The following is a 27,700-nucleotide window of genomic DNA, read 5'->3' on the forward strand; positions in this document are numbered from 1 at the left end:
CTGCACAAAGTGATCTCCATTGCACTCCAGAAACATGCGCGAGCGTGCACACACACACACACACACACACACACACACAACCTCTTCACCCTGCATTGGCCCTGAGGATACCTGATTCTGGTGGGGGTTGAGCCAGGGAAAGGCATCCAAACAACTGGAGACCTCCCTGCCAACCCCCAGGGGAGGATCTCCAGGAAGCCATCTCCAGAGGTGGTCATGGCCCCAGGGTACTGCCCTGTGCTGCCTTGGTGTCTTTAAAGCCCCTAAAGGACCTTTCACCTGCAAATTAAACCCTTTACAGGGCTCTCCCCTTACCCCCTACCCACCACATCATGCTGCTGCCTGAACCTGCTTTCTCTTCAAACTCCCACTGAGTCACGGGCTCTAGATTCTAATGCTCTGTGAAAATCTTACCACATCCCCACACCCCAACACACCTCTTCCTCGGCTTCCCCCACGCTGGCCAAGGCCCTGTGGTCTGACCACAGGATCCACTTTCTGAACTCAACCACAGGACTTTTTTGACAACTGTCAAACACCCATTTCACTTACAGAGCAATAGAAGAAATCTAGCTTTTCCCACATGGAATGAATGGTCTTTCCCTTCTCACCATAGGGCCCTTGCACATCCTGCTCCTTCTGTCTGGACTCCACACTGCCCCTGTGTACAGTTACTTCCTATAGAAACTTCCACTTCCCCTCCTCCCTCGGGCCTTTCTCTTTTACTCCACTCCTTGCCAAAACACCATTCCAGGGATGGATCTTTATATTTTTAACTTTGTGGTTGTTGGTCTACTGTCTTCTCCTCCACCTCCCAGGGTATGAAATCCTTAAGAGCTTGAACTGGGTTTGGTTTTGTTCTGTTTCTTCCCCCAGAAACTACCACAGTGCTGGCATATAAAGGTGCCCATTAAATATTTTTAAACAAATGAACAATGAATTAATGATTTGTTCCTAACTCCTATAAGTGTCAGAAGCTGCACATGTCCCAAGCAGAGCATAGATGGACTTGTATATGTGCACACAGACACAGGCTTATTCTCACGTAAATGAATGCACCGGTGCGCTGACATACATGCTAATGCACATTCACAAATGGAAAGGCACATACACACACATATAAGAAAGGACCATAGCCATAGCCATGGCCAAGCATAGAAATACGCATACATGCAGGAAAAGTGCTCCCAAGGCAGACGTCTGCCACCCTGAGCTCATTAAAGCCAGCTAAATATAGCCTGTCTGCAGCTGTGCTCAGCAAGCTGCCCACACAGGCCAGGAAAAGATACCCGTTACCAGGCAGAGGAGTGGGGAGGCCAGCTGTGGGCAACAGGCTTCACCCATCATGCCCGTGGAGGTCCTCCCAGGTAGACCATGGCTGAAGGTGCGCAGGAACAAAATTGTTCCTCTGGTCACTGATCCTAGGCAGCAGGGTGTGAGGGCAAACCACACCCCCACAGTGGGGAGGGTGATGTTGAGCTGTCCATAGTTTCCTGACTGAGCCAAGGGTCCAAACTCAGTTCAAGGTGAGGGGCTGGAGTCAGGACTCAACAAGGCATAAATCGGGCTCACTTACTTGGTGTCTATGACAGAAGCTCATTTGAAGATGAAGATAAAGGGTCAGTCAGGGGCCCAAAACAGGACTCAATCTAAACCACTGTCAGGTCATGGTCTGGGGACCAGCAGAGGACCAGAGTCAGAGTCCCACGGGAGATAGCAGTGGGCAGATCGTTTCACACTTGGCAACCTCCTCCACAGCTGATGCCAGTGTTGGCCCCAGGGGAAGCCAGCTGACTGCCAGCATGAGGCTGGGTGCCGTATTTCAAGTTTTTGCTGGGTCCAGGGCCACAGCAAGTAAGATTTCCAGAGGCAGAATCTGCCCCTCCCAGGTGGAGCAAGATGGAGGAAAACCCCCTCTCCAACTTGTAGTTGGAGGCTCCTATTCTGTGCACAGCCTGGACCCCAAAGAATTTTTAAGGGTAGAAAGGAGAATGATAGTGGAACTGGCTCGTGAAAGGAGAAACTCCAGGAAAAGGGAATTCGGATCTGGATGGAGCCAGACATGGGTGGAGCTGGAGGGATTGAGGAATCTCAAGAGCTTGTCAGATCACTGTCTTTGGAATGTCACTCTACTCTCTGGGCATCTTCATTTTCTCATCTGACATAGTCACCATGACTACAGTCCCTCAAAGCCCCAGGTTTCATGGAGATCGGGAGAACAGACTGGGCAGCACACTGTACACTACAGTGAGGCAGTGAGCAGAGGCAAGGGAGTTCCTGCCCTAAGGGGCCAACAGTTCTGGCCTCAGCCTCTCCTGGGATGGTGGCAGTGCACAGCAGGAAAGATGGTCACTCCCTGCATTCAGCCCTACAGTCCAGGCAGTGATGAAGAGAGCAGCCAGGGCTCGGTCCCCAGGGCTCTGAGTCCTTCCCATCCTCTGCTGGGCAGAAGGCTATCTCTATCCCCTCCGTGAGGGTGGATAGGCTCTCAGGCTTCCAAATTAGCCCAGGAGAAGCCAGTGCTCAAGCAGAAGGAAGCAGGAAGGGTGGTGAGAACAGGAAAAGACGGTTGGCAAGGAGGTCAAAGGGAGGCCTTGAAGAGGACCCAGAGGGCCAGGACTCCTGCCCACAAAGGTCTCCCTGCCACTCTGGAGAGAGAACAGGAGTAGGGAGACTGAAGGTGGAAGGCCAGTGTGCCAGAGGATATAGTACCCAGAGTGGCCTTAAGTAGAGAAAAGAAGGTGGCAGAGAGGAGAGGAAGGATGGAGAGCTCTACGGGAGCCCACACGATGCCACAGGGTCTGATGGTCCTGGAGAGTGATGGAGACGGGAGTGTAGAAGGAGCCCGGGTTTCCAGCTCAGACTTGTAGAGGATGACACCACCCACTTCCCCTAGAAGAGCAACAGGAGTGCACATCCATGGGAAGGTGGTAAGCTCCCTGAGGGCCCCAGCAAGCACCACTTGGGCAGACCAGGCATAAGAAGGAAGCACCTTGTAAATGCCTCCTCTACTGATAGGAGTGGACACCAGCAGCAGCATGAACAATGCAGGCACAGAAGAGATGCCAACAAAGGGCGCCAAGAGACACGGAGGCTACAACAGAAAATCAGAAGCCCCCAAAATTTCAGAATCAGAAGGGAGTCCACATATGTAGATGGGGTGAAGGCTGGGCTTGGGCAGGAACAAGGAGATTTCACAGCAAAGTGGAGGAAGTGCCCCAGTCCCCTCCCCTAATCCAAGGCCTCCTTCTCCTGGGCCCCCCTCTTGGTCTCCACACACAATGGCTCCCTAGGCTTCCTCCAATCTGGTTCCAAATCACAAGTACACACCAGTGGTGGCAGGCTGCCAGGCCGTTTGTCCAATGGTAGGACAAGACTGGGCTGTCCAGCACACAAAGGAGGAAGCATCCCAGAACCCATGGCCCAGAGGCCACTGCAGATAAGGCCTGGAAACCTCTAGACCCTGCTCCTCGCTGCATCCTAGGAGGCCCAATGCTCTTGCACAGCTCAGAAAGAATCTCCAGGGACTCAGATGCACAGGGAAATGCTACAGTGACAATGGGAACTGAAAAGGCCACAGGACCAGAAAAGCTCCAAGAAGACTGAGCTCCATGAGATGACAAGATACAACCCTCACCTCTGTACCAGATGTTCCCCAGATGCTGAACCTCCTGCAAACGGCAGTAAGTGAGAACCATAAAACGCTCCCTGGGCACCGGATACAGACCCTGACATACCATATGGACTATCTCTGATTCTCTCAGCAGCTCTGGGAAATAGACATGTTACTTTCCCACAATGAGTATACAGACCCTCAGAGACTGTAAGCAACATGCCCAAAGCATCACAGCAACTCAACAGAGTGAGCTTCAAACCTCAGCCTTATTTTAAATCCCAGGCACCACAGCACTAGTCCCAGGGTTTTCTGACTCCCAACCCAGGGTAATTTGTACTTCCTCATTCATTGAGTTTTCAAAAATCCAGTGGAAATACTAAATAAGGTAATCTGTAGAGAAGTGCCCTGTCGGTGGGAAAACACATAATAAATGTAAGGTATTGCTATTATTCTTTAATTCAGGGCACAAACTTTTATTTTGATAATTTTGGATTAAACATAAACAAACAAATTATCATCAATTATCACCATCATCTCATAAAAGAAAGATGATTTTAATGCCAAAAATTACAGGGAGGACTTAATTGTGAAGCTATGTGTGTGGAAAGCAGTCCTCTCTGTTGAAGACACTTGCCCTCCTACAAAAAAAAAACATTTTAGAGCTGTTTTTCCCACTGCCAAAAATGTTGGATTTATACTCAGGAACCACTGGCCCAGACAACCTGCAAAGTGTCATTTCAGCTCCAGAATTCTTCTGCACATTGACTGTTATTCTTTACTAAATAAAAACATCCTTAAGGAACAGAATTCGATGACAGCTTTCAACAATATAATTTTGACTAAAATCTATAACTGTGAGAAAAAATGACTTAGCCTCTATTGAAACACAATTTTTTTCAGCCAGGTCCAAAAGATGCTGACTGCCCTGTCGATTCATTTGTGTCTGTGGGAAATAGGCTGTGGTTTGGCCTGGTGGAGACAAACCCCACATCAGGTGGCCACATTCACTTCCACGCTGCTCTGTGGCTTCCTCTTCCTACAGGCTGAGCAGGGATGACCTAGATGATTTCCTCTCCCACAGCCTTGAAGAATGTGGTCACATCCCTGTACTAATCGTGCTTTTTACTTTGGGATGGTTTGACATATGGGGGACCTTCCTGGCTAGGGAGAGGCTGCCCCTTCTACACAAGCTGGTTCTTACAGGAAATATTGTAACCATAAATCCACCTTTCCTATACAACCAGCCAAATTCAGTTCATACTCCAGGCACCTCCTTTGACTAACACCACCGAGGTAGCACACATGCGCTACATCAACCAGGCCCAGGAACTAAGCAACTAGGGCCTCCCAGGATCAGAGCCATCCTAAGCTGCCCACACTGTCTTGCCTTCGCTACAGAGACCTCCATAAAGGCTAAGTTCCTGCAGCTTCCCCCTGTGGCCCTGCCTGGCATGGTGTGGCATAACCTCTTCTCTTTTGAAGTGATACTCAGAGCCATCCTAAGCTGCCCACACTGTCTTGCCTTCGCTACAGAGACCTCCATAAAGGCTGAGTTCCTGACCACAATGCAGCTTCCCCCTGTGGCCCTGCCTGGCATGGTGTGGCATAACCTCTTCTCTTTTGAAGTGATGTAAAACACTCCTTTCAATGGAATTAATCTGTGCGTCATCACTTAGCCAGCTCCACAAATGAAAATCCTGCAGGTACATTTTTTAACTGCTGCTCTTTCTCTGCCTTGCCCTTCCTCTTTCCTGGTGTACTTGAGGCTAGAGATTTGGGAATGCCCCTGACAATCACACTCCTGCCCACCAGCCCCTAGTGCAGCAGAGCCTTTGCCTATGAATCGCACCTGAATGTTAGAGACCTGCAAAGCTTTTTTGAAGGCTTGTGCACCTGATCAGGGGTGGACCCTGGGCTGTGAGAGGCCGATGGTACCACCGGCCTGTCTTTCACCACTGTTCAATAGCAAAGGACAGGAGAGCTTGCAGTGGGCCTCAGGTCTGGGGAGCTGGTGGGCAGCATGGGCTGAGACCCCAAACCTGTGGCCACAGATAAGAGCAACAGGAAGAGAAGTTCTCAGCAAACACATGGACCCCTCTCCCCATGCCCAGCCTAATGTGAACCTCAGTATTGCCACCCATAAAGACATGAAGCTCAGTCACTGACCCCCAAAATATCCAGGAAGACCGTCAGCAAATTGACATGTCTTTAGCATGACTCTCCTGGCCCTAAGACTGTGAGCAAGAAAACACAGGCAGAAGGCAACCTGAAGAGGCCAGTGCGACACACAAGAAGGACAAAGAGAACCCCAGAACTCAGCCACAGGATCCTGGCTCTTCAGACATGACTTCTTCATGGAGGGAATTTTATGGGTTAAAACAGCAGATACGACCTTGAATGACCTCATTCACTCTGGGTTTGATCATCACAGCACCACCTATGGCTCCTGGAAGTTGTGTCATCCAAAGGAGATGGCCACGAGGCACGAGAGAGCTGGCTCCCCAGTCCTGTCACCCCTTCTGTTCAGGTGAAAAGGACACCCACCAGATTTTCATGGTGTTATCAGCTTGGCTACCCCCAGCCCACCCTACCAGCCTCATGCCCCTTGTTCTGGAGTAACTCAGAACATGGCAACTCAGGAACATGAGGGGATAGGACAGCAGCCCAAACTCAGACTAAGTGGCCCTGGAGGCCCCCTGCTCCCTCCCATAAATGAGGCAGAGAAGATCATGCCACCCTCTAGGCTCTGAGTGGGCAGAAAGGACCCAGGCCCCAGGGGCTTGCACCAGCCAGGGAGACAGACAAAAAGGCCCCCAGGGTCAGGTTAACTCACGCTGCTTCTCCTGGAGGACGCTCGATGTGCACATTGTGGCCCCTTCTCCTACGAAAACAAAAGAGATGTGAGCAGGTGACCCACTGCCTCTCCTGCCCAGGCACTGAGTTTCCTGAAGAGGCTATGGTGGTCGCATCTGCCCCTGCGCTCCAGACTTAAAGATGGGCAGAGCTTTCTATCACTGCTTCCATCCCTGCTCCACCCATCACAGACTTAGCCCTGGCCTTTAGGTGAGACACAGGCTGGAGCCTGTGGGACACCACTGCTGCAGAGGGCCTGGCCTGGCTCCTCAGTAACGCCCTAGCCTGCTCACCACCATCTCCTCTGACTCCTTGTCTCTCCCCACCCTCATAAGAAGCTGCTGGCCAGTCTGCCATCCGCCACACTCCCTCTCTCCTCTGAGGGTCAATGCTGAATGCAGGGTCCAGGCAACAACTGTCAGGTCTCTCTGTAGCCCAGATCTCTCTCCTACTGCTTGCTGAACTCCTGTGGCTGCTTCTCAGATACTCATACTCACCATAACCAGAGCTCCCTCAGTATGTCTGACTGTCCCCCACCAACACACACAAAGTGTCTGTAGCTTCCCTAGTTCTCTGAAGAAAGGCACAGAGGTAAGCCACCTCTAGGCTTTCCTGAGGCTCACAGCCCTTGTCCTTGGGAAGCTGACATGCTCCCTACTCTGTAGGACTCAGAGGAAGCGCCATCTAGGAAACATCTCCATCTCCACAGCCAACCCTGCAGGCCTCGTGGTTGACTCCTTTCCCAAACATGCCTTCCTCCCACGGGGAGCCATTCCACACACCAACCTACAGAATCCCTCACCCTGTCTTCAGAGCCCGCTTCCTGCCATGGCTGCCTTTGTGGCTCGTGTCACTTGGCTCCTACTCTGTCTCCTGCATCCTCAGAATCAGAGTCCCTGAGCTCCCTCAAAGGCAGGCAGGCATGAATAGGGGCGGAGCAGATGGTTAGAAAGCCAAGATTCCATTCCAGGCCTCCACTGACCTTCTGTGTGGCCTGAAGCATGTCACTCTTCCTCTCTGGGCCTCATTCCTATCGGACAGTGTCAGTCAGTACTCTCTAAGGACCCTCCAAGTACTGAAAGCACTGGGGTGGTGCTGCATGATAGACATCTGGATTCAAATACCATTTCCTTTACTTTCTAACTATACCTGTGGGCAATTCAACCTCATAACCTCTATGACTCAATCTTCTAACGTATGAAATGGGGACCATATCAGGATGTACTTCAGGGGGTTATTGTGCATAGTAAATGACTGATATACATACAGCCTCTAGAACATAGGCAGGAACATCACAAGCATTTAATAAGTGAAGATTGCTTCTATAATTGTTTTATTTATTTACTTTTAACAACCAGTTCAAGACCTTGTCTCTTTCATCTTTATTATGTCACCAGGTGCAGCCAGGTGGAGAGAAGCAATGGTTAACACACATGCCAGCTCATGGTGCTCCCCAACCTGTGCCGGAGAGAGGCTCAGAGAGCAGAGGCCTCACCCAGCATGGCAAGGTGGGCATAGACTGTTTTCAAGGACAGCAGCCCAGGTATAGGCAGAAGCAAAGAAGACCCAGCAACAGACACAAGGGTCAGGGACTAAAGACCAACGTCACATCTGGGTATCACCCAAAGGCCCACAGAATCCAGGTACACCTAGGGCAAGTCACCTGCTGCCACCAGGACCTAACAGAAATTAGGTCACATATTCAAAAAACACCTCTGTCTGCCAAGTGTGATGCCAGGGCCATGAGGGATACAGAGATGAATGGGTCAAGGTGAGGGTAGAGCAAGAACACCTCTGCCCACCGTGGCACTGTGCTAAATGCAAAGGGAAGCATGATGCCAACGAGAGGAGGAAAAACAGATCCTTTGGACCAATGCAGAGCCATGATTGGAGCTTCCACAGGAACAGAAAGGGGCAAGACATCTCAGGAGGCTGGCAGCATCTTGTCCACAGCAGGCCAAGCCCAGAGAAAAGCAAGGTATAGGAGATTGTGGCCCTGGGCAGAAAGCCCATCTACAGATAAGAAAACAGACTTAGAGAGGCAGCAGAACTTACAAAGTCTTTCAAGTTTACATTTCCTGTTTTTTCTCTTGCACTCAAAACCAGCTGCATAATTAACAGGGCCCAGTGTAAGAATGAAATGCAGTAGTCCTGTTCAAGGAGCCAGGGGGAAAAATGGCCAACGTGCTAAAAATACAAACTTTTCCTTTTTCCTGAGGACTGTCTCAATCTGTCGTGGTGTTTTTATTTGCTACTTAATGCTGTGCTCTTTTGCTCACAGGGACACTCTAAACGAGCTGAGTGTTGACCTCACAGGCCTGGGGCCCCCTCTCCCCAGGTGAGCGCATATGCACATGAGGCTCACCAGCTCCCACCATCCCCCCTTCGCCAACCACTAGACCCTCACACCAAGGGCCAGAAATTTGAGTGATGTATCTACCCACCCTACAGGCCTGCCTCCCAATCCATGGTAGGCAAGGATACCGCAACCTCCAGGCCCAAACTCACCAGACTCCTGAGTAGGGTATGCAAGAGACTTGATTCCTGAGTCACCCTGGGGATATACCATGACACTGCCAGTCTGGTCATGGATGGCTGCCCCATGCTGAGCCACGGTGGAACAGGAGCACCTGACCCCATCCTGCCTACACCGTTAGAGGGCAACAGAGCTACCGACCTACAGAGGAAAGCCAGTTGGGGCCAAGGAACCAGAGATTAAGTAAGCCACACACGCAGCCAAGACCACAAGGCAGTAGAAGGCAGAACCATGCCAAACTCAAGGCTCCAGCACCCGTCCCATTGCAGTTCACTTGCAAAACTGACTGGGGAAGATCAAACAACTCAGAATTCAGAACCGCAAAGCCCAAACACGGGGTCCTTTGGAGCACTGGTCATGAGCCCTGACTACAAACCCTGCTGGCATTTCTTGGGCACCTGAATGGTTGGGCCTAGTGGAGGAAGGAGTCCTGGTGAGGGTGCGGCCGGGTCTGATTCATCACTTCTGTGTTCTCATGCCAGGCCCACAGAGCTCCATACCTACACAGTTTATAAGCCACTGATCCCATTCAATATTTTCATTACCACAGAGCAAACATGACTTGGAGCCGGGGCAGGATTTCCACGGGCAAGAATGCCTGCTGTGGGGGCAGAGTGAGGGCACAGAGCCAGCTGGGCTTCTGTAGACACAGGGGTGAGAAGCGGGGTGGGGAGGGAGGTGGGTGGCTTTGAAGTGCCACGCACAGAACCTGACTGGGCAGGAAGAAGGGAGTGTCAGGAAAGGAGGTCGGAGCAAGCTCTGGGCTTCCTCATAGCCAGCCCAGAGTACAGCGAGATTGGGGTAAATCATGAAGCCTTACCTGGGTGCACATGTGCTTTCTGGCCTACCCAGTGCTCTCTCACATGTGAACTTGTTTAGGTTTACATCTGTGCAAAGAAGACCCCACTCACAAGTAAGAAAACCGAGCCTCAGAGGGACAAAGCCACCAAGTCGATATTGAGAGCTGGTCCCTCTGACACCCCGGTTCTGGTGAGGACTTTTCCCACAGCCTCACCCCGCTGCTTTTGGTGTTCCTAGGCAGGGGCTCCTGGAAGAGCCTGATGTGTGGAGGCAGAAGAGGCTGTTAGAAGACAGGGGCTGAGCTGTAGGAGAGGGGTGTGGAGCAGGGGCTGTTTGCAAAGCATACTGAGGAGAAGCATCCACAGGCCAGGACCAAATGCCCTGTGTTTTGCTTAGGCTTTGTCTCCTCCACAGCAAAGCCTGAGTGAGACATCCCCAGGGTCCTGGGGTGGGGGGCTGATGAGGCCATCCATTTGGGCAAGAATGAGCCTGATATTTGACTACATATATGTGGGGCCCAGACAACATAAAGGTGGTCCTGCTGCTCAGCCCAGGCCAGCTCCATCTTCCCCAGAAGCTGCCACTATCAAGAGGAGGAATTGGTAGTGAACCCCTGGCTTCCTGATTAGCAGGATCCCAGGATGACAGCAATTAACTAAATGTACAGCTGGCTAAGCTGCTGCCTAAATGAGACCCCACTTGTCTTAGAGCTTTCCAGGGCCCTTGGGCCCCAAAGATTCACCTCAGCTGGAGCTGGCTTCACACACAAAGCTGCAAGCAGCTTTGCACGCAGGACAGCTACACAGAGAGGCCTTTGGCAGCCATCTCAAGAATTGTGCTGGTCCTTGCACTCACACAGCCCTGGGAGTCTTGGGCGAACCTGCTAAGGCTTCCTGAGTGATCTTCTACTTCTTCGGACTCCCGCTTCTAGCAAACTGTGGGCTCCCCTGAGCAAGGGAAGCAGAAGGTATAGCCACCAACAGGATCACTTTCAACAAACCCAGAAATGGGAAGGTCTTCATCCAAGGCAAGAATTGAGTAGCTGCCGAGGGAGGAATTCTAGGGACTGGGCCCTGGGTAAGAAGGAATTGGGAATCCTCCTCCCTCTACCAGGGAGCATCTGGGGAGTTCACTGGAGCAGCCCCAGGGACAGCAGAGACCAGTATTTGTCCTGCGCTGCCCCTACCTGCCCCTTGGGAGCAGGCCTCAGCACAGCCAGTACCTCAGCTCAAGAAGCCTGGCTGGGAAAAGAAAGACTCATATGCTCTCTCCTGCTCAGATGTCTCTGAATGCTGAGTCTCTGCTTAGCTGCAAGTCAAAATTCAAGTTCATGACCTCTCACTCAGCCTATGACAACTATAGTTATTCCTTGGCTCTTCATTTTATTCTCCCAGCTGCTTCTGAAAAATCTTTCTAAAAAGTGGCTCATTACAGCCCCGCTTAACCCAGTCTATGGAGCCTCAGGATCACTCTCAAGATGGCTCCAACTCCTCAAGCTGGCATCCAAGGCCCTCAGCTTCAGCTTTTCTGTCCTTGACTCTTCACTGGGATCTTCCCATCCCTTCTCACCCACCCCCCACCCCCACAACACCTCATATCCCAGCTTTGGTCCAGACAAACCCCATGTGGCCCCGCAAACCTTCCCACTTCTCATGCCCCCCTCCACACTTCTTTGTACCTGCTGCTCCCTCTGCCTGTTGTGACTCTCTTGGTCTGGGCTGGCCCCAGATAAGACTCCTGGGCCCCTGCGTCTCAGCTCCAGCTCTACATTTCCTGGGATCCCTCTGTACTTCCTTCCCACTCGCTAGAGCTGTTAGCTCAATGAACTGCCACTGCCACATGTAGACTTGACGCTGAGCCATCTGTCAAATCTGAGTCCACTTCTGAGTCACCCATATGTCCCAGCAATGACCAGCACAGAGTCTGACACAGAGTGGAGTGTAAGGGGGCTGTGGACGCAGGAAGTCCTTAACTGCTTTGGTGTCAGAAAGGGAGGGGAAGCACACACCCAGAAAGCACAATCGCAAGCAGACAAGTAGACGCTGCAGACAAAGGACTGACTCTGTGCTGGGTAAGAGAGGGGTATTCCAGGAGAGGGTGGGCCACCAGGGAGGCCTCCTGGAAGTCACGCATAGGATGTTGACAACAGGAGATGAAGTCAGGGAGAGTGGGGCAAAGACAAGGCAGAAAGCTAAAGAGCTCCACATGGGCTTGAGGTCAACAAGAAATCCTTGGCCATTTAACCAGAACATAGAATAATTGGGAAAAGAGGAAGGGCCCAGAAGAAATGCATATGGAGTCAGAGGGCAGTCTTGTGATCACAGGCTATAGCAATGACTTGACAGCTCTTTTAAAATGACCCTCAAGGTAGCTGTCCCAGGGACAATCTAATTACTGTCGTAATAGGGAACTTACTAACCCTAGAAAATTACAGTTGTTAGAAGAAAGCCTGGAACCAAACTATGGATGGCCTTACCTGCCAGGTAGGGGGATTTATACTTCATCCTTCAAAGACCTAATTGCCAGTTCCATAGCAGACTGATACTACTGAGCTTCTAATTAATAAGCAGCACAGTAGGATCGCATAAAGGTGGTAAACTAGGACTACATAATCCAAACATTTCATCCTGCCCCAAATCCCTAGAAAATCAATTAGTTTCATATAAATTAATCTCCAGTAACAGCATAAAATAAAAAGGAATGTCCTTTACAGACCAAAGCTATGTGGCACCCCCAAAAGGGAAAAGGCAGGAAGATATGACAGAGGGAAGTAGGTCTGGCTTTGCAATTTGCAGAGCCCAGTGCAAAGTGAAAATGTGAGGTCCCTTATTGAAAATCACTATGAATCTTGAGGTGATGATAGCAGAGCATAAAATCAAGTGTGGACCCTTCAAAATGTGGAACACTGAGTGACCGCAAAGGTCAAATGCCCACAAAGTTAGCTCAGGAGAGAGGAAAGCATAACCTCAATCCTGCAAAGGAAGGACTGTGGCCAAGGTGATGGCAGCTCAGAGGCATGGGAGCAACTGAAGCTTTCACAATTATCTGGGTTTCTGCAGCCAATGAGCCCATGCTTTGGTCCTTCTCTGACCCCTGTTTATGCCAAGCAAAGACATCTGTCCACAAATGTTTAAAAAATGGATATTCGAGAGTTAGGATACCCTGGGAGGCTGGAAATACCCAGGAGGAATAAATCAGAAGCTACTGGCTCAATTCACCCAGTAGTATTTCCCATCATCCCTAATAATTAGATGACAGCAGGTTGCCGTAAACAGACAGATCACATCACTCAAAGTTAGGCTAACAGGGAGCTGCAAATACAAAGTGGAGTACAAATCCAAATATTGATAAATATTAAAGGAAAACCAGCACTGTGGAAGAAGAATATCAAACTCTAAGACTGAAGAAAAGAGAGCACAGGGAAACAGACCTATGGTTTCCTTGGACCAACTTAGTGTCACAATTCTGAATCATTCTTAAATTTTAATGTGCATCCGAATCACTTAGAGAACTAATTAAAACAGAGATTCTGAGCACTACTCTCAGAATCTGACTAATTCAATAGGTCTGGGTAGAGTTCTATCATTCACATTTCTAACAAGTTCCCAAGTGGTGCTAATGTTATTGGTCCAGGAACCACTCTTTGGAAACCAGGTATCTGCTTGCAAGGACATAAACCAGAGTTAAGGATGAACAGGAGGGAAAAATAGCTCTTCAAAAAGCAAGAGGTAGAGAAATTGATCAAGGAGACCTAGACAGTGATTGCTTCCCTGCTATCAATGAGAATGTGATCCTGCTAACACAAAGTTTATTTCAGGAACAAGAATATCTCTGGTTGCAAATAGCTCCTTAAGTGACATCTCACAGACTACCAGTATAAATTATCTGGATAGAGACATGCAAACCCAGAGCATAAATGGTTAGCAACACAGCAAGACCTGTCAAGTACCAAGTAGAATTTATTCTGGAAATCCAAGATTATTCAACATATGAAAACCAATGTAATAGAGCATATTGATAAAATAAAAGACAAAAACTAGGTAAGCATCTTAATTGATATGCAGAAAAAGCTTTTGAAAAAAATCTAACTTTTTTTCATAATAATCATTTTTAAACCACATAACAAACTAGGACCAAAAGATGTCCTCAAACAGCTAAAGGACATGTACAAAAAAATCGATTAACATCATTTTTAGTGGTGAAAGATTGAAAATATTCTCCTTAAATTCAGGAACAAGACAAAATGCCTGCTCTCGCCACTTTTATTAATACTATACTAGAGAATCTAGTATGAGAAATTAGGCAACAAATGAAATAAAAGATGTCCAGATTGGAAAAGAACAAGTAAAGCTCCCTCTACTTAGAAGGGACATGATCTCATACATAGAAAGTCCTGGGGAGGCCCCCTCAAAAAAAAACCCCAATATTTTAATTCAGTAGGGTGGCAGAATAGAAGTTCAGTATATAAAAATGTATTTCCAGGGCTAGGGCCTTAGCTCAGTAATGCTGTGCCTGCCTCATAAACGCAAGGTCCTGAGTTCGATAAAAATGTATTTCCATACGGGTCAATGAAAACAATCTGAAAATGAAACTAAGAAAACAATTCCAGTTACAATAGGACCAAAAAGAATAAAATGTTTGGGAATAAATTTAACAATTGTAAGACTTGTACATTGAAAACTATAAAAATAGCTTTGAAAAAAATTAAAGAAGACCTAAATAAATGTAAAGAAGTTCTGTATTTATGAACTAATTGATCTACAGATTCAGCACAATCCCTATCAAGATCCAGCTAGCTCTTCTGTAGAAATTCACAAGCTGATCCTAAAATTCACCTGGAAATAGAAGGACCACAGAGGAGTCAAACTAAGCTTGCAAAAGAAGAGCAAAGTTGGTGGACTTCCAATTCCTGATTTCAAATTCATTGCAAGACTGGTATGCTGGTACATATATATGAGTAGAATGGAATCAAGAGTCCAGAAATAAACTCCTATGTCTATGATTAGTTGGCTTTTGACAAGGATGACAAAACAATGCAATGGAGGAAGGAGTGAGCTCTCCAGTAAATGGTGCTGGGACAATTATTTCACCATATGCAAAAGAGTGAGGCTGAACTCCTACTTCCTAACATACACAAAAAAAACTCAAAGTGGATCACATACCTAATAATAACTTTAAAACTCTTAAAACAGAGGTAGATTGTCTTGGTCTTGGATTAGGTTATGGTTGCCTACATATGGCAACAAAAGCAGAGAATAAAATAAAAATAGATAAATTGAACTTCATCAAAATTTTAAAACTTTGAACTTCAAAAGACATTATCAGGAAAATGTAGAGACAAACTACAAAATGGGAGGAAACACACACACACACACACATACACAAAATGTGTTCTAGACAAGAAAACTTCAAAAGAATGGCAGTTAAGGATCATATTCTTCAAATACAACGGAATAAAACTGCAAATTAACAAGAAAAACCTATTCACTAGGATTTTTGTAAATGGTTCTAAATAACTCTCTGGGTAGAGGAGAAATATAGAAGCTTTGAACTACTTAAAAACGAGTGACAGTTAGAGGGCCACTTATCCAAAACTGTAGAATATAACCGAAGTGCCTGCATCCAGGTCTTGTACAGTCCGAATCTTAAACAATTCTGGGGCTCCCTTTGAGGTAAAGATTTAAATTTTTTTTATTTGCAAAAACAAACCAAAAAAGGGGCCAGGGATTTAGTTCAGTGGCACTGCTCCTGCCTTGCAAGCACAAGATCTTGAGTTCAATCCCTGGTACATAAAAATAAAATAACAGTTGAATATGATGCTAGACTACGCCAAGGAATGTGTGAATTAGGTAACAAGAAAGTTCAAAAAGTTCTTATGTCTATAATTTAGAAAAGTCTAAATAATATGAGCCTCAAGCACGTAGGAGGGAAAATTAATGTATATCAGTGGTGGCGAACCTATGGCACATGTACTACAGCAAGCAGTTTGTGTCACTGAAAGCTCTAAAAGGTTCGCCATCACTGATTTATATCAATTAAGTAGTAAGACAGAATAAATTAATAAAACTAAGAGCTATTTCTTTGAAAAACCACTAAGATAAGTAAATCTTTGGTGTAACATTGAGAATGAGGGGAAGGTTAATGAATACAAATAAACAGAGGAAATGAGGAAAGACATAACTTTTCAGCAAGTAATTTTTTTCAACTTCAGGAAGGATTATTTTAAAACTCTAGAGCAAGGGTTTTACTTACTAGTGAAACGTTGGAATATTTCCACTATATCATTAGAGTCAGGATCAAACAGGAAAGCCTGCCATCACTTTTGTTACTAGGTGTTGATCTGGAGAGCCTGTGCAATTTCTGAATTTATTTTACATATTTATGTTATATTTTTATTGCTAATTATGGTTTTTATGATTAAAAGTAGATCTCTCTTATGGTGATGGGCATAAATGTGACAGATAAAATTCTAAGGTGGCTATGAAATGGAATTTAAAAAGAAAAATGAGTAAGTAGTATAAATATTAGCAAAGTTGGTTTTATTTGTATTGTTTGGTTTTATTTCTACCCACAGAACACTGATAAACTCTGCAGTGGGGTTTGCAACTGAAGGAATAGCTAAGGAAAATAAGTCTTATTTGTACTGTTTCATTTTTCCCCCAGGAAGAATGAATTCAAGAAATAACATGCATATTTGTACACTAATATTCATAGCAGCATTAGTCACAATAGACAAAAAAATGAAAACAATCCAAATGTCTATCAACAAATAAACTGACAAAACAATTGTGGTATATACAAAGGGAAATTATTTGGCCACAAAATGGAATGCAGTACTGATTCACGCCGCAGCATGAGTGAATCTTGAAACATTATGCCAAGTGAAAGAAGTCAGACACAAAAAGGACAAACGCTATCTGAGCCCATTTCTGTCAGGCACTTAGAGAAGTCAAAGTTGCAGAGACAGAAAGTAGAAGGGTGGTTGCTGGGGGCTGGACTAGGTGGGGATGGGGAATTAGTATTCCATGGTGCAGAGTTTCAGGGTGAGATGATGGCAAAGTTATAGAGCTGAAAGGTGGTAATGGCTGTACAGCAAGGGGAGTTAATGCCACTGAGCTATACACTTAAAATGGTTTAAAAGATAAATTTTAAGCTATGCATTGACTGCTTTACCACAAACAAAACTTTCAAGTGAAAAATAACAAGACAAGCAATTGTCAAATAACAGTAATACTAAATAAGGTACACTGAGCTAGTGCTGAAGGATCCCTTTCCATTAAAATATTTACATGCTGCGCAATAAAGTGTCAAAGAATGTAAATGTATAACTAAGCTTAAAATACAGAATGTACAATATACAAACACCACACACAAAGAGAGAACTATAATGGGAAAGGAAAGCAGAACCCAAGGGTCCCAAGTCCAAGGGATGGAGGCTTTAGAACTAGGGGCTAGGAAGTGAATTGTCAACACCACAGACTTGACTTCATCCTGGGGGTGGCAAAGAGCTGAAGTGGAGCTCCCTTTACATAGGGACCCCTGAAGGACTGTTTCATCCATAAAGGAACACACATGTGCAGAATTCCTTTGGGTCAGCAGCAAAGAAACCATCCACAGACAGTGAGAAAGAAAAAAGTCACACAGGAGTACTTAACACCCTAAACCTGTGCCACATATGGGTGTAGGGTCTAAATTTATAATACCCAAGGAGAGTAGAAACCCTAAACTGTAGAATTAGCCTACAAAAGATACAAAACGAAGGACATGCTGTAGCCCAGCAGAAAGAAACACAAGACCAATTCTGTGATGGAGGACATTCGCTCAGTGTGGGGCACCAGACCTTCCATGGGAAAGAAACGGGGGTGACCAAGATGCATTCACGATAAATAATGAAGAAACAAAACCGACAAGGTATGGTTAGCTTGCATACGCACACACTAGCCAGGATCAGCACTCTCAGAGCCAGTTATGAGAACAACCGGAGAGCGCCACGTGCCATCTGATGTATGATTTAACTAGTCAAGGAGAGAAAAGATGGACTCTGAAACACAATTCAGGTTTCAGAGGAAGAAGGTCAGCCCTATGGGGAATTTGTGTATCGTGAGGAGTCCCTATGACACCCAGGAAGGATGTTGCCAAAAATAAAGGCCTGGAGCCCAGGAGAGAGGTCTTTGCGAGAGGTATCTGAGGCGCCCATGCAGGAAATATGGCTGGCCAGAATATCAACCAGGAGAGGGTGCCCCTGAGGTGAGTCCTGTGTTTAATTTAAGAGCAGAGAACTTGAAGGAGGCAGAAGTGTCAGTTCTGTTTATACCACCAATTTGTATTGCAGCCTTTTGTGGCATAGGGTTTTCAGTATGTCCTCTCCCCCAAATATTCCCCAGAGCCTCCTCCGGGCCTTTGCTCAGCCTGTCTTATTGCAGAGTTACCTGGGCTCTGCAGAAGGCTCCTTGCAAAGTGACAATGCCACCCTACATCTTTACTTCCCCCACATCCGGCACTGGTCCAGGACTGGACCCCTGTGAGGGCTCCATAAAAGATCACTGAAATGAAAGAAATTAATCCTGAGTGTTCTGTCGTGTTGCAAGATTTCACATTAAGAATTCATGAGGAATGGGATAGAGAAGACCCTGAAAATCTGCTGGCTTGCTCTTCATCCTTTGTTCCTTGCCTCCTTTTTCCCTATTCTGTGCGAGGAGGACACAACATCAGCTCTTGGATTCAGGCAGGAATGGCCCTAATGCAATTGAGTATCAGCACCACAAAGCATCTTTTAGAGCTGCTCTTGTGCGAGATTGTTTGCTCTTCTCCTCCTCCTCCAGCACTGTAATTAACTGTTACTGAATGCATTTTGCAAGCATTGTCTCATTTCATTCCCATAACTTTTGTGCTAGTAGCCTAATCTGCAGATAAAGAGGAATGTGACTTTTCCTGGCCACAAAGCCACAGAGCTGCATGGCTGAAGCTGTAAAGCAAACCTCTCACCTTCCAAAGCTGCTGCTTCTGCCTCTCCCATGGCCTCCCCCTTCCACTTCCTTCTCTCCCTCCCTCTGGCCCTCCTAGCTCACAATGCCTCCCGCTCACCCCCTCCTGAGCTTACACTGTGTCTGAGTCAGATATTCCTCAGCAGACAAGTGGGGGTGGGAGCAAGAAGGGGATGGCCAGATGAGCGGTGAGCACAAATCTGGGTTTGTCTTTTTAAGGCACCGAGCATGGCCAGGGAGTGGGGTATAGAATCCACAGTCTCTTCAAGGGTTTGTGGGGTGAAGGAAAGAACAGGCCAATGACCCATTTACAAATACATGGCTAAGAAGAGGACACTGCCTCTGGATTGGTTTGGAGGCCAGATACCAGGCTGGCCCTTGGATGTGACAGTGGCTCAGGGTACCTTTCCTTATAAGACTCAGGGTTTCTTGGGCCTAAACTTTATGGGGCCCAAACTGTGCCAACACCCAGTGTAGTCTAGGAGGAGAGACCTTAGCCTAGGAGTCAGGAACCTAGGAGGACTGTGGGGAAAATGTAGCATCTCTTGAGTTCTTCATTTGTAAAATGGGAAAATCACCCCAGGCCTATCCATTTTTCAGAATAGGTGCTTTGGCATGGGGAGCACCCTCCTTCGGCAAGGAGGCAGGGCTGAGGGATAAGAAGTGGAGCACATGCTAGGGCATTATAGCCACCCTCTTGGGCTAGGCCAGGACCATCTTGTTCTCAGCTATCTTCTGGTAGTATAGCCTTGCCCAGCTAGCAACTCTGGCACAGACCATGACTGTGGAATGATGGAGCCAAGAAAGAAAGGAGAAGAGGAAATGAATGCTATGCTTTGGATGCAGTTGGTCCCAGAGGTTCATATGTTGGAAGTGTGGTCCCCAACATAACGATACTGAGGGACAGTAGGGCCCTTAAGAGGTGGGAACTAGTAGGAGGTGACTGACTCAGAACTTCCCTTGTGAAAAGATTGATGCTTGTCTTGTGGGGTGGGTTAGGTTTCAGAGGAGTAGGTAAGTTCCTATCAGAGCAGGTTATGATAAAGACAGGGAGCCTGGCCCCTCCCCGGTTTCCTACTTCCTTTCTTGCCTTGTAACCTCCTCTGCTCATACTGTTTGCCGCTTTCTCACCTGTTCCCATCCTATGACGCTACCTGCCAAGCTGTGGAGCAGACAGGGCCCCCCAACAGATGCCAGTATCATCCTGTTTGGATTTTCTAGCCACCAGAATCATGAACCAAACAAATTTTTTCCTTATACACTACCCAGTGTCAGGTATTCTGTCACAGCAACACTAGTAAGACAAGACCATGAGAGAAAAAAACAAAAGGAAGAAGAGTATTGCAGAGGGTATGGGGAAAATTGGCCCGAGGGTTACGAGTTAAAAAGTTAGTAACTAGATGGGGTTCTAGTTCAGCTCTGGTTCTCACTCCAATGCAACATTAATCAAATGCAGCCCTGTGAGGACCTCCTTAACTATATCCTCCACTTGACTTTCAAAGCCTAAGTCCATCACCTTGATCCTCTCTTCTGCCTCCTACTAAAAGCCTTGCCTCACTCCTCCATGCCAACAACCCTCAGCTTCAGCCTGGTGCCTAAGTCTTGGCAAACACTGTGCCCTGCATCACAAGGCAGAAGCCTCAGCTGAATCACCTGTGATCCCTCCTGCTAAGCACTTACCCACCACAGATGTTCTACACATTCGGTTGGTGATTTTTAAAATGGATAAATGGATAGATGGCTGGATGCCTAAAAACGATAAGCTTTATCTGCTGATGAAGTACCCGGCCCAAAGTCCCTTCATAAAAAGCTTTCACCAGATGACTATTCCTTGAACAGTTCAGTCAAAAGAAGTCCAGATCCTCACTGCTGTCCTTCTCCCCTTAGACCTCAGCTCCTGTCCCTGTTCAAAGGCTCCTCCAGGTGCCACCTCCCTTACCCAGCAGATTCCAACCCTACAGACCAGGCAGGGGAAGGAGCTTGGACCAGTACCTACCTTTAATTATCTATGATCCCAAGTGGTTATTCTGCAGGCAAAAGAAGCCCTGTAGAAATACCCTGAAGTTTTGCTACATAAAACCCCAAAGATGTCTCTAAAAGGGTTCCTGAAAGTGACAGAATTCAGGGATGCTGTGAAAGAAGGCACCCAGACAGATGGCTCTTCACAGAAGACTCAAGTCCAAGCCCCAGTTGGCAGCCCTACTCCCACTCTATAACACAGCTATGTGCACACCCTGGTCATGAGAGAGGCTGAATCTCACCTTGATGCTCATCTAGCTTCCCCATGGTCTCAATCTGTTCCACCAGGTCATTTGAATTCCACTGGCTCATTCCAATGAGGATGGCATTCTTCCCTTCTGCCATCTCCTCTGTGGGAAAAAACAGAGACGGGCATGAGCAGGCAGGGCTCTGTAGAGGTGGCCCTAACAGGAGCATGTGATGGCGGGGGACACTTATTTTGTCCATGAATTGAGGTAGACTTGAACTACTGAATGTGTATGTGGTTATAGATGGAAACTGCAGGACAGCATTGTTTTGTACTCTTCTAGGTCCCCACATGTTACAGCAAAGAAAATAGCAAGACAGCCATCATTAGAGATGCTGAAAACCCATAAAAGGCTCTCTATTCCTGCACCAAAAGTAATATTACTTGAAAGGCAGTGTATTTGAAAAAAAAAAAAAAAAGGGCAAACCTCCTCACTTGCCAGTGGTTTTTCTCTGGGAATGCTATCGGACTTCCCCAACTCTCAATTTTCCCATCAGTAAAACATGACTGGTAATGTCCAGCTCATAGAGTTGTGAGGTTTGTGGTAACGTCGTCATAGAGCTGTGAGGACTAAATGAGATAACAAGTATAAAAGTCTTAGTGCATATGAAGCGCTCATAGATAACCAGTGCAGTTATTTCTTCATATGGGAGGATGTGAGGGGATCTGGGTTTAAAGGATCAGCAGAAGCCATATTCCCAAACCACTATGAACACAAGTCCCTGGGTCCCCTACCCCCAACACACATATAGTGCAGTTCTACATCCTGAAAGGGATACTTCTTCAACAACAGACCCATAGTAATAAGTACTCGCCTCCTTGTCTCCATTCCCAGAGAGACAGGACTTCCAGGTGAAGAGCTCTCTGCCCTCCTTCAGAGAAAAGACATCAAGGGCATTGAGGTAGATCCAAAGTACATGAAAATTAAGAATAAATGATGAAGGGGCCGGGGATTTAGCTCAGTGGTTCCAGCACCTGCCTCGCAAGCACAAGGACTTGAGTTTGGCCCCCGGTACCAAAAAAAAGAAAGAAAGAAAAAAAAAAAGAATAAACGATGAAGCCAGGAGGCAGAAGCAGAAGGATTGCAAATTCAAGCCCCACCTGGGAAACTTAGTGACTTAGCAAAATATATCACGTACAGGTACAAATTCTAAAATGTACCAATAAAATGTAAAAAGAAAAAAGAAACTTAGTGACTTAACAAGATCCTGTCTCAGGATCTCTGTGAGTTTGAGACCAGCCTGGGCTACATAGTGAGTTCCAGGTCAGTCTCAACTTGAGACCCTGTCTCAAACCGCACCCCCCAAAAAAAAAACCTGTCTCAAACTAAAAATAAAAAGATCTGGCCACTCTTTTAAGATCATGACACACAGAATATTAACTATTGTTAGTCTCCAATTATTTCATTATGAAATTCTATTTTATTTTTTCATAGAAAAAGAGTATTTTTATATTTTCTTCATTAATATCTACTTGTGTTGCATTAAAATTACAAAATCATTTAAAGTTCTGGGAGCTCAGGGCAAATGCTCTGGGTTCAATCTTCTCTACTGCAAAAAAAAAAAAAGATAAAAAATAAAAAGGGCTAAGTGTATGACTCGATAGTAGAGAACTCTTGGGTTTGATCCCCAATTTAAATAAATAAATACAGAGGTGATGCCAGTTTTATTGGCAAAGAACTTTATCCAGCAGATGAGAGCTGCTGTCCAAAATTCTGATTTCACTCAAGTATTTTATCAACAGGTAATCCAGATCCCGTTCCTTGCTGACACCTCTTCCTGCCTTATTTTACTTACATGTTTCACTGATTTAACAATACTTATGAAACTTTACTACCCCGTGAGACTGGCATAAGTGACTTGTAAGTGTTAACTCAATGCTCTCAGGAATACTAAAAAAGGAAATTATTAGTGTCTACTTTATAGACAAGGAAACTGAGGCACAGAGTAGTCGAGTAATTCTTGCCCTAGAGCCAAGATTCAAACCCAGATGTTCTATTTCAAGAGTCTTGAAATCCTGCCTTCCTGAAAGCCTGCCTTGGACATCCTACACTGGCTGTTCGGCACTCCAACCAGGCACCACACATACACCTAGTTTCCTAAGCCTGAGATGCACAATCTGGGGACTAGTTTATACCTAGCAGTAGCTTTCTGTCCCCGTAAAAGCTTTGACCTAGTTCCAGTGCAGATTCTGTTACTGTTACCTGCAAGCTTTGTGCTCACATTCATCCACACCACTCTTTCTATTTTCTTATTCCTTAAATGGCAATAGCAACACTAGCATTCACTCTTTCTAGCAAGCTGCCATGGGGACAAATAACAAGCAAGTTCAAACAAAACCCAAAGTCAAAATGTGCACAAACATACAGTAGCATTGTTCTTGGGGAATCGGAATTGTAACGAGGCTAAAAGCTCAGTTTCAGTGCTAGATTAACTATTTTCAATCCCGAACCCACATCTGTCAGCTTTATAAACCTCAGTTTCCTCATCTCCAAGATGATATCAGAATTGTGCCTATGCCCAGGATAGCTGTAAGGATTAAATGAGAAGAGGCAGGTTACATGTTCACAACAGTGCCAAGCACACAGTGACAGCACAGATGGAGACAATGTCACATCAGGGTACCAGCATCACATTACTACCACCAGCAGCATGTGGATTTCACCCTAATGCTCTCCCTTGGTGCCGATGATGCCATTGTCTGGTCTATGACATTCTGTCCTAGTTCCAGAGGGGATAATCAGGATCAGTCTGAAACCTGCCTTGAGTTCTCTATCTCCTGATTCAGTTACTCAAGCAAGCAGCTCTCCAATCATTCATCCTAACGTCAGTTCTGTAGTGAATGGATTCCCCACCACCTACTATATGCCCTGTGAAACACGACCTCCGTCCTGGGGGAAGCCAGTCGGGTGAGAGAGACAGCAGCAAGTCACTCTGACATGGTAAGGTGAGAGAGCCAGGCTCCAGGTCCGGTGCTCAGTATGTAGTAGGAGCACACGCTGAGCACATGCTAGTTCCTGTTTTCTACAATGCAGTAAGTTCTTCCTAAGGGTAGATGAGGCAGTTGGAGCTCTGTAGGGGCTGCCAGGGCTCTGGAGCCCTGCTCATGCCTACTGCTGTGCACCTCGTCCCTCTCTCTTCCTAGTTCTGTGTATGGCCCAAATCCATCTCTCCATCTAGGTCTTTTGTCTGGCTTTCTATGAAATATCTCTTTCTCTCACAGACCCTCAGGGAAAGAAGCACTGCTCTACACACCTTGTGCCTGGTATCTCTGGGTCCTCTCTGTGGATTTGTCTCTCCTTTAGGCTCCCTGGCACCCTCTGCTGTACAAGCCCCTCTCTGGATGGCCTCGCTCGTGCCCCCAGCTCTCTCCTCATCCCTGTACCCCTCTCCTACCCTCTAAGTGGATGAGCCCCTTTTCTAATCCCTCTCACTCTCTTTGAGTTTCTCTTAGTCTGGGTCCCACTCTTTAGGATTCCCACCCCATGCAAGTCTTTCCTGCCCCTTCTGGCTTTGTTCCTCTCCCCTCTGCTCTGGGTCACTATCTCTCTTAACTCTCTGCCTCTCTCTTGGTGTGTGTGTGTGTGTGTGTGTGTGTGTGTGTGTGTGTGTGTGTGGCTGCGCTCTCACTCTTGCTCCCTCTCACTCTGCTCTGTCATATTTTTCCCAGCATTCTTCTTCTCCCGGCCCCAACACCTCATCCCCGTCTCTGCAGCTGCTCCTGCACCCCATCTCTCAGATATTCCTTCTCTCCCTCTCTAGGCCTCTCTCCTCTTCCTACTCTACACACTCAGCCTTCAGATCTTCACCCTGGCAGCAGAGATCTTACCCTCTGAGAACACACACACACACACACACACACACACACACACCCTGAGGCAGCAACCTACATGCCTCCTTTTTGGAGTCCTTCAGGCCCTATGGCTCAGCTCTGAGTCTCCATCTTTTTTCTCTCATTACAGTGCTACCTCCTCACGGGAACCACGGAAGCCAGAGAGGGTGCATCTGGACAACTGCTTTGCGTGCTGACTTTGCTCTTCATCCTCTGTAACTGTTCTCTGCAAGCTGCATTTCATTTCCCAGTGATGTCTGTTGTGAACATGGTTTTGGCATCTATGTCACTCCACTAAACCTCAGCCACCGACCAGACCAAGCTCTAGGTTGAGCTTGGTCACCCACCAACACCACAGACATGGCTTTGACCTCAACCTGACTCTGACCCTGGCTGAAGCCCGGGCCTACCCTTTAAGTATAACCTCCAGAGACCTGAGGAAATCCTTCCTCCTGCCCAGGGCCTCAGCTTCTATGGGATCTATAGAACTTGGAGAGTCACCTTGTCCTGTGCCAGAAGGCTTTACCTCCAGCACGTGGAGGCAAGGGCTTGGTCATCTCCTCCAGATGTTCCCTCCACTACCACCCATTATCGGGCCCACATACCGGGGCCTCTCTCTTCAAGGACCTCAGTGTATACCACTGTGGTGCCTTTGGGACAAAAGTACCTCTCTGCCCTGCACTAATGTTTACCACTCTCCCCTGTCCCCCAACTACAAGCCATCACCAGCACTCTCCCTCCATCACTTGTGGCCCCCACTTGGCCCATCCCCAGAAGCCTTTGGGGCTTCCCTTGGTGGAGGGGAAAGCAGCAGGGGACCAATGACATATTTGCAGCTTACTTCTATGATGACCCCGTTGCCCAGGAACAATCACCCAGCTTCCATAGTGGTTTCCTTCCTCTCCACTCATGAGACAAACCATTCTATCCTTTGCCATTTCCCAGAGAAGCTGAAGGCTCAAAAGCTTGACACTTGCTTGATGTCAGACAGCAGCCAGTCAATGGCACAACCTTGATGAAGACCTGGGTCCTCTGATCTCACTTCTTCTGCTCCTCTCCGCACTGCCTCCCCTGCCCCTTTGGAAGACCCGTGAAAAACTGTGATCACAGCAAAAGCCCCGGCCAGGAGGAAAAGGACTAGACCATCTTCCTTATTCTCTATGAGAGCCAACCTTGCCTTAGAGTCTTTGTCCATAAAGTGGGCAAATGGTGTAGATAGGATTATTTATCCCTTCACCACCTTCCTCTCTTGGTTGCTATGGGAAACCCGAGGTCGGTGCCATAGGCAAACTGTACAACCCAGCATCCAGCTCCACAGCCCCAGCCTCATACCTGGCAGGGGGAGAAGATAAGTTGGGACTAAACACTGAAAGCAGGAGAACAGAGAACACACAGGAAAGATGAGGGCAGAAGTTTCCCAGCCCACAGAGTCCCCCTGCCCCACTGGGAGAAGGAGTCCCATGCTTTGCTCTTGGTTAAACTACCCAGGGCTACATGTGCCTTGAAAAATAAACTCAGGATCCACTACCACCATCACTACCACCGCCACTCCCCATCACTGGCCCTACCAATGCTTTCCTCCCTGCAGCTGTCAGGTCTAGCCTGCTTACATATATTCACCAAGGGAGGGGTTCATTTAGATACTAAAGAGGAAAACCAAAAGAAAACAAGTATTCCCCCCCAAAGTGAGGGAACAAGCCTGGACACTGTGGCCAACAGGTCCTTGCAAAGACACTTGGGTGTGCCATGGAATGTTCGGAGCCATAAAGAGCCTTCAAGGTCAAGTCCAGCATCTTGTTGCAAAAGCACTGCTGCACCACTGGCCCATAGTAAGACAGAACCCCAGGGTGAGGACTGGACCAAGAATTCAGATCTCTTGTCTGCCAGTTTAAGGCACTTCCACTAAAACTATCTTTAAGTGGTTAAGTTCACAACATGGTACAAGATGTAGGCTGGTTTTAAAACTCTAGCTGGAGTATTCTATTTAAAAAGAAGATTAAAGTTAAGGATACATCTGATCTTTTCTTAAAGGAAGACACACTTTGCTATAGAAACAGACCATAAAGTGACCCATGCTTGACATATCCGACCACATCCCAAAAAAAGTCATTTGGCACCAAAGGGACCATTTATATCCAACTTTGCATCTTTTTAGGGATGCTGACTCCAAAGAACATTCACACTTTCTCTCTAGAGCTTAGCATCTCATGGGCAGGAACCCTGTGAAACCTGAGCTGCCCTAACAACAATTCAGCCTTCCTTCTTGGCCTACTAAGCTCCCCTTACCAGTGGGTTCCAGCTAGGCCACCTATCACCCAGAAGTCTTCATCACACACAATAAGAAGCTTGGTCACTCAAGGTCCAAGCATGGTTCCAACTGGCAGGTCCATCCTACACAAGAGATTCTGGGTTCTGAGACTCTGGCCTTTTCTAGGGTAGGGACAGGGCTGCTGTGAGCCAATCTCACAGAAAAGCACATCCGAGGATGCTGACGGCCTGCTGTGACCCAGGCTCCTGACCCAAGTCCAGACTACATCTCCCTGCTGGTAGAGTGATCCACAAACACTAAAGGGCTCCTCTTTGCCCACTCAGGCCACACCAGCCTTGCTCCTGTTTCCCAAAGACATCAAGCTCCTTCCTCCTGTAAACACTCGACCCCGGCTGTTCCCACTGTCCAGAGCACTCTCTCCCAGATCACTTACTGTTATTCAGTGCTCAGCCTAGGCCACATCCTCTGGGGACCTCCTACAATCACCCAACCTCTCTCTCTCTCTCTCTCTCTCTCTCTCTCTCTCTCTCTCTCTCTCTCTCTC

At 47.2% G+C, this 27,700-nt stretch overlaps 1 protein-coding gene across 1 annotated transcript in view; it reads right to left on the bottom strand.

The window, feature by feature from the left end:
• The window catches only part of Pitpnm3 (PITPNM family member 3), an 84,758-nt gene that overhangs the window by 36,843 nt on the left and 20,215 nt on the right, over positions 1-27,700 (bottom strand). Inside the window, exons 4-5 of the mRNA XM_010611391.3 lie at positions 21,052-21,159; positions 6,450-6,497 (exon numbers count right to left, since the gene is read on the bottom strand). Of these exons, the coding sequence (XP_010609693.1) occupies positions 6,450-6,497; positions 21,052-21,159 (156 nt within the window). The remainder of the gene's footprint in view (positions 1-6,449; positions 6,498-21,051; positions 21,160-27,700) is intronic.

The sequence above is a fragment of the Fukomys damarensis genome, unplaced genomic scaffold, assembly GCF_012274545.1.
Source record: "Fukomys damarensis isolate Sample0158 unplaced genomic scaffold, DMR_v1.0_HiC HiC_scaffold_13, whole genome shotgun sequence".
NCBI classification, from domain to species: domain Eukaryota; kingdom Metazoa; phylum Chordata; class Mammalia; order Rodentia; family Bathyergidae; genus Fukomys; species Fukomys damarensis.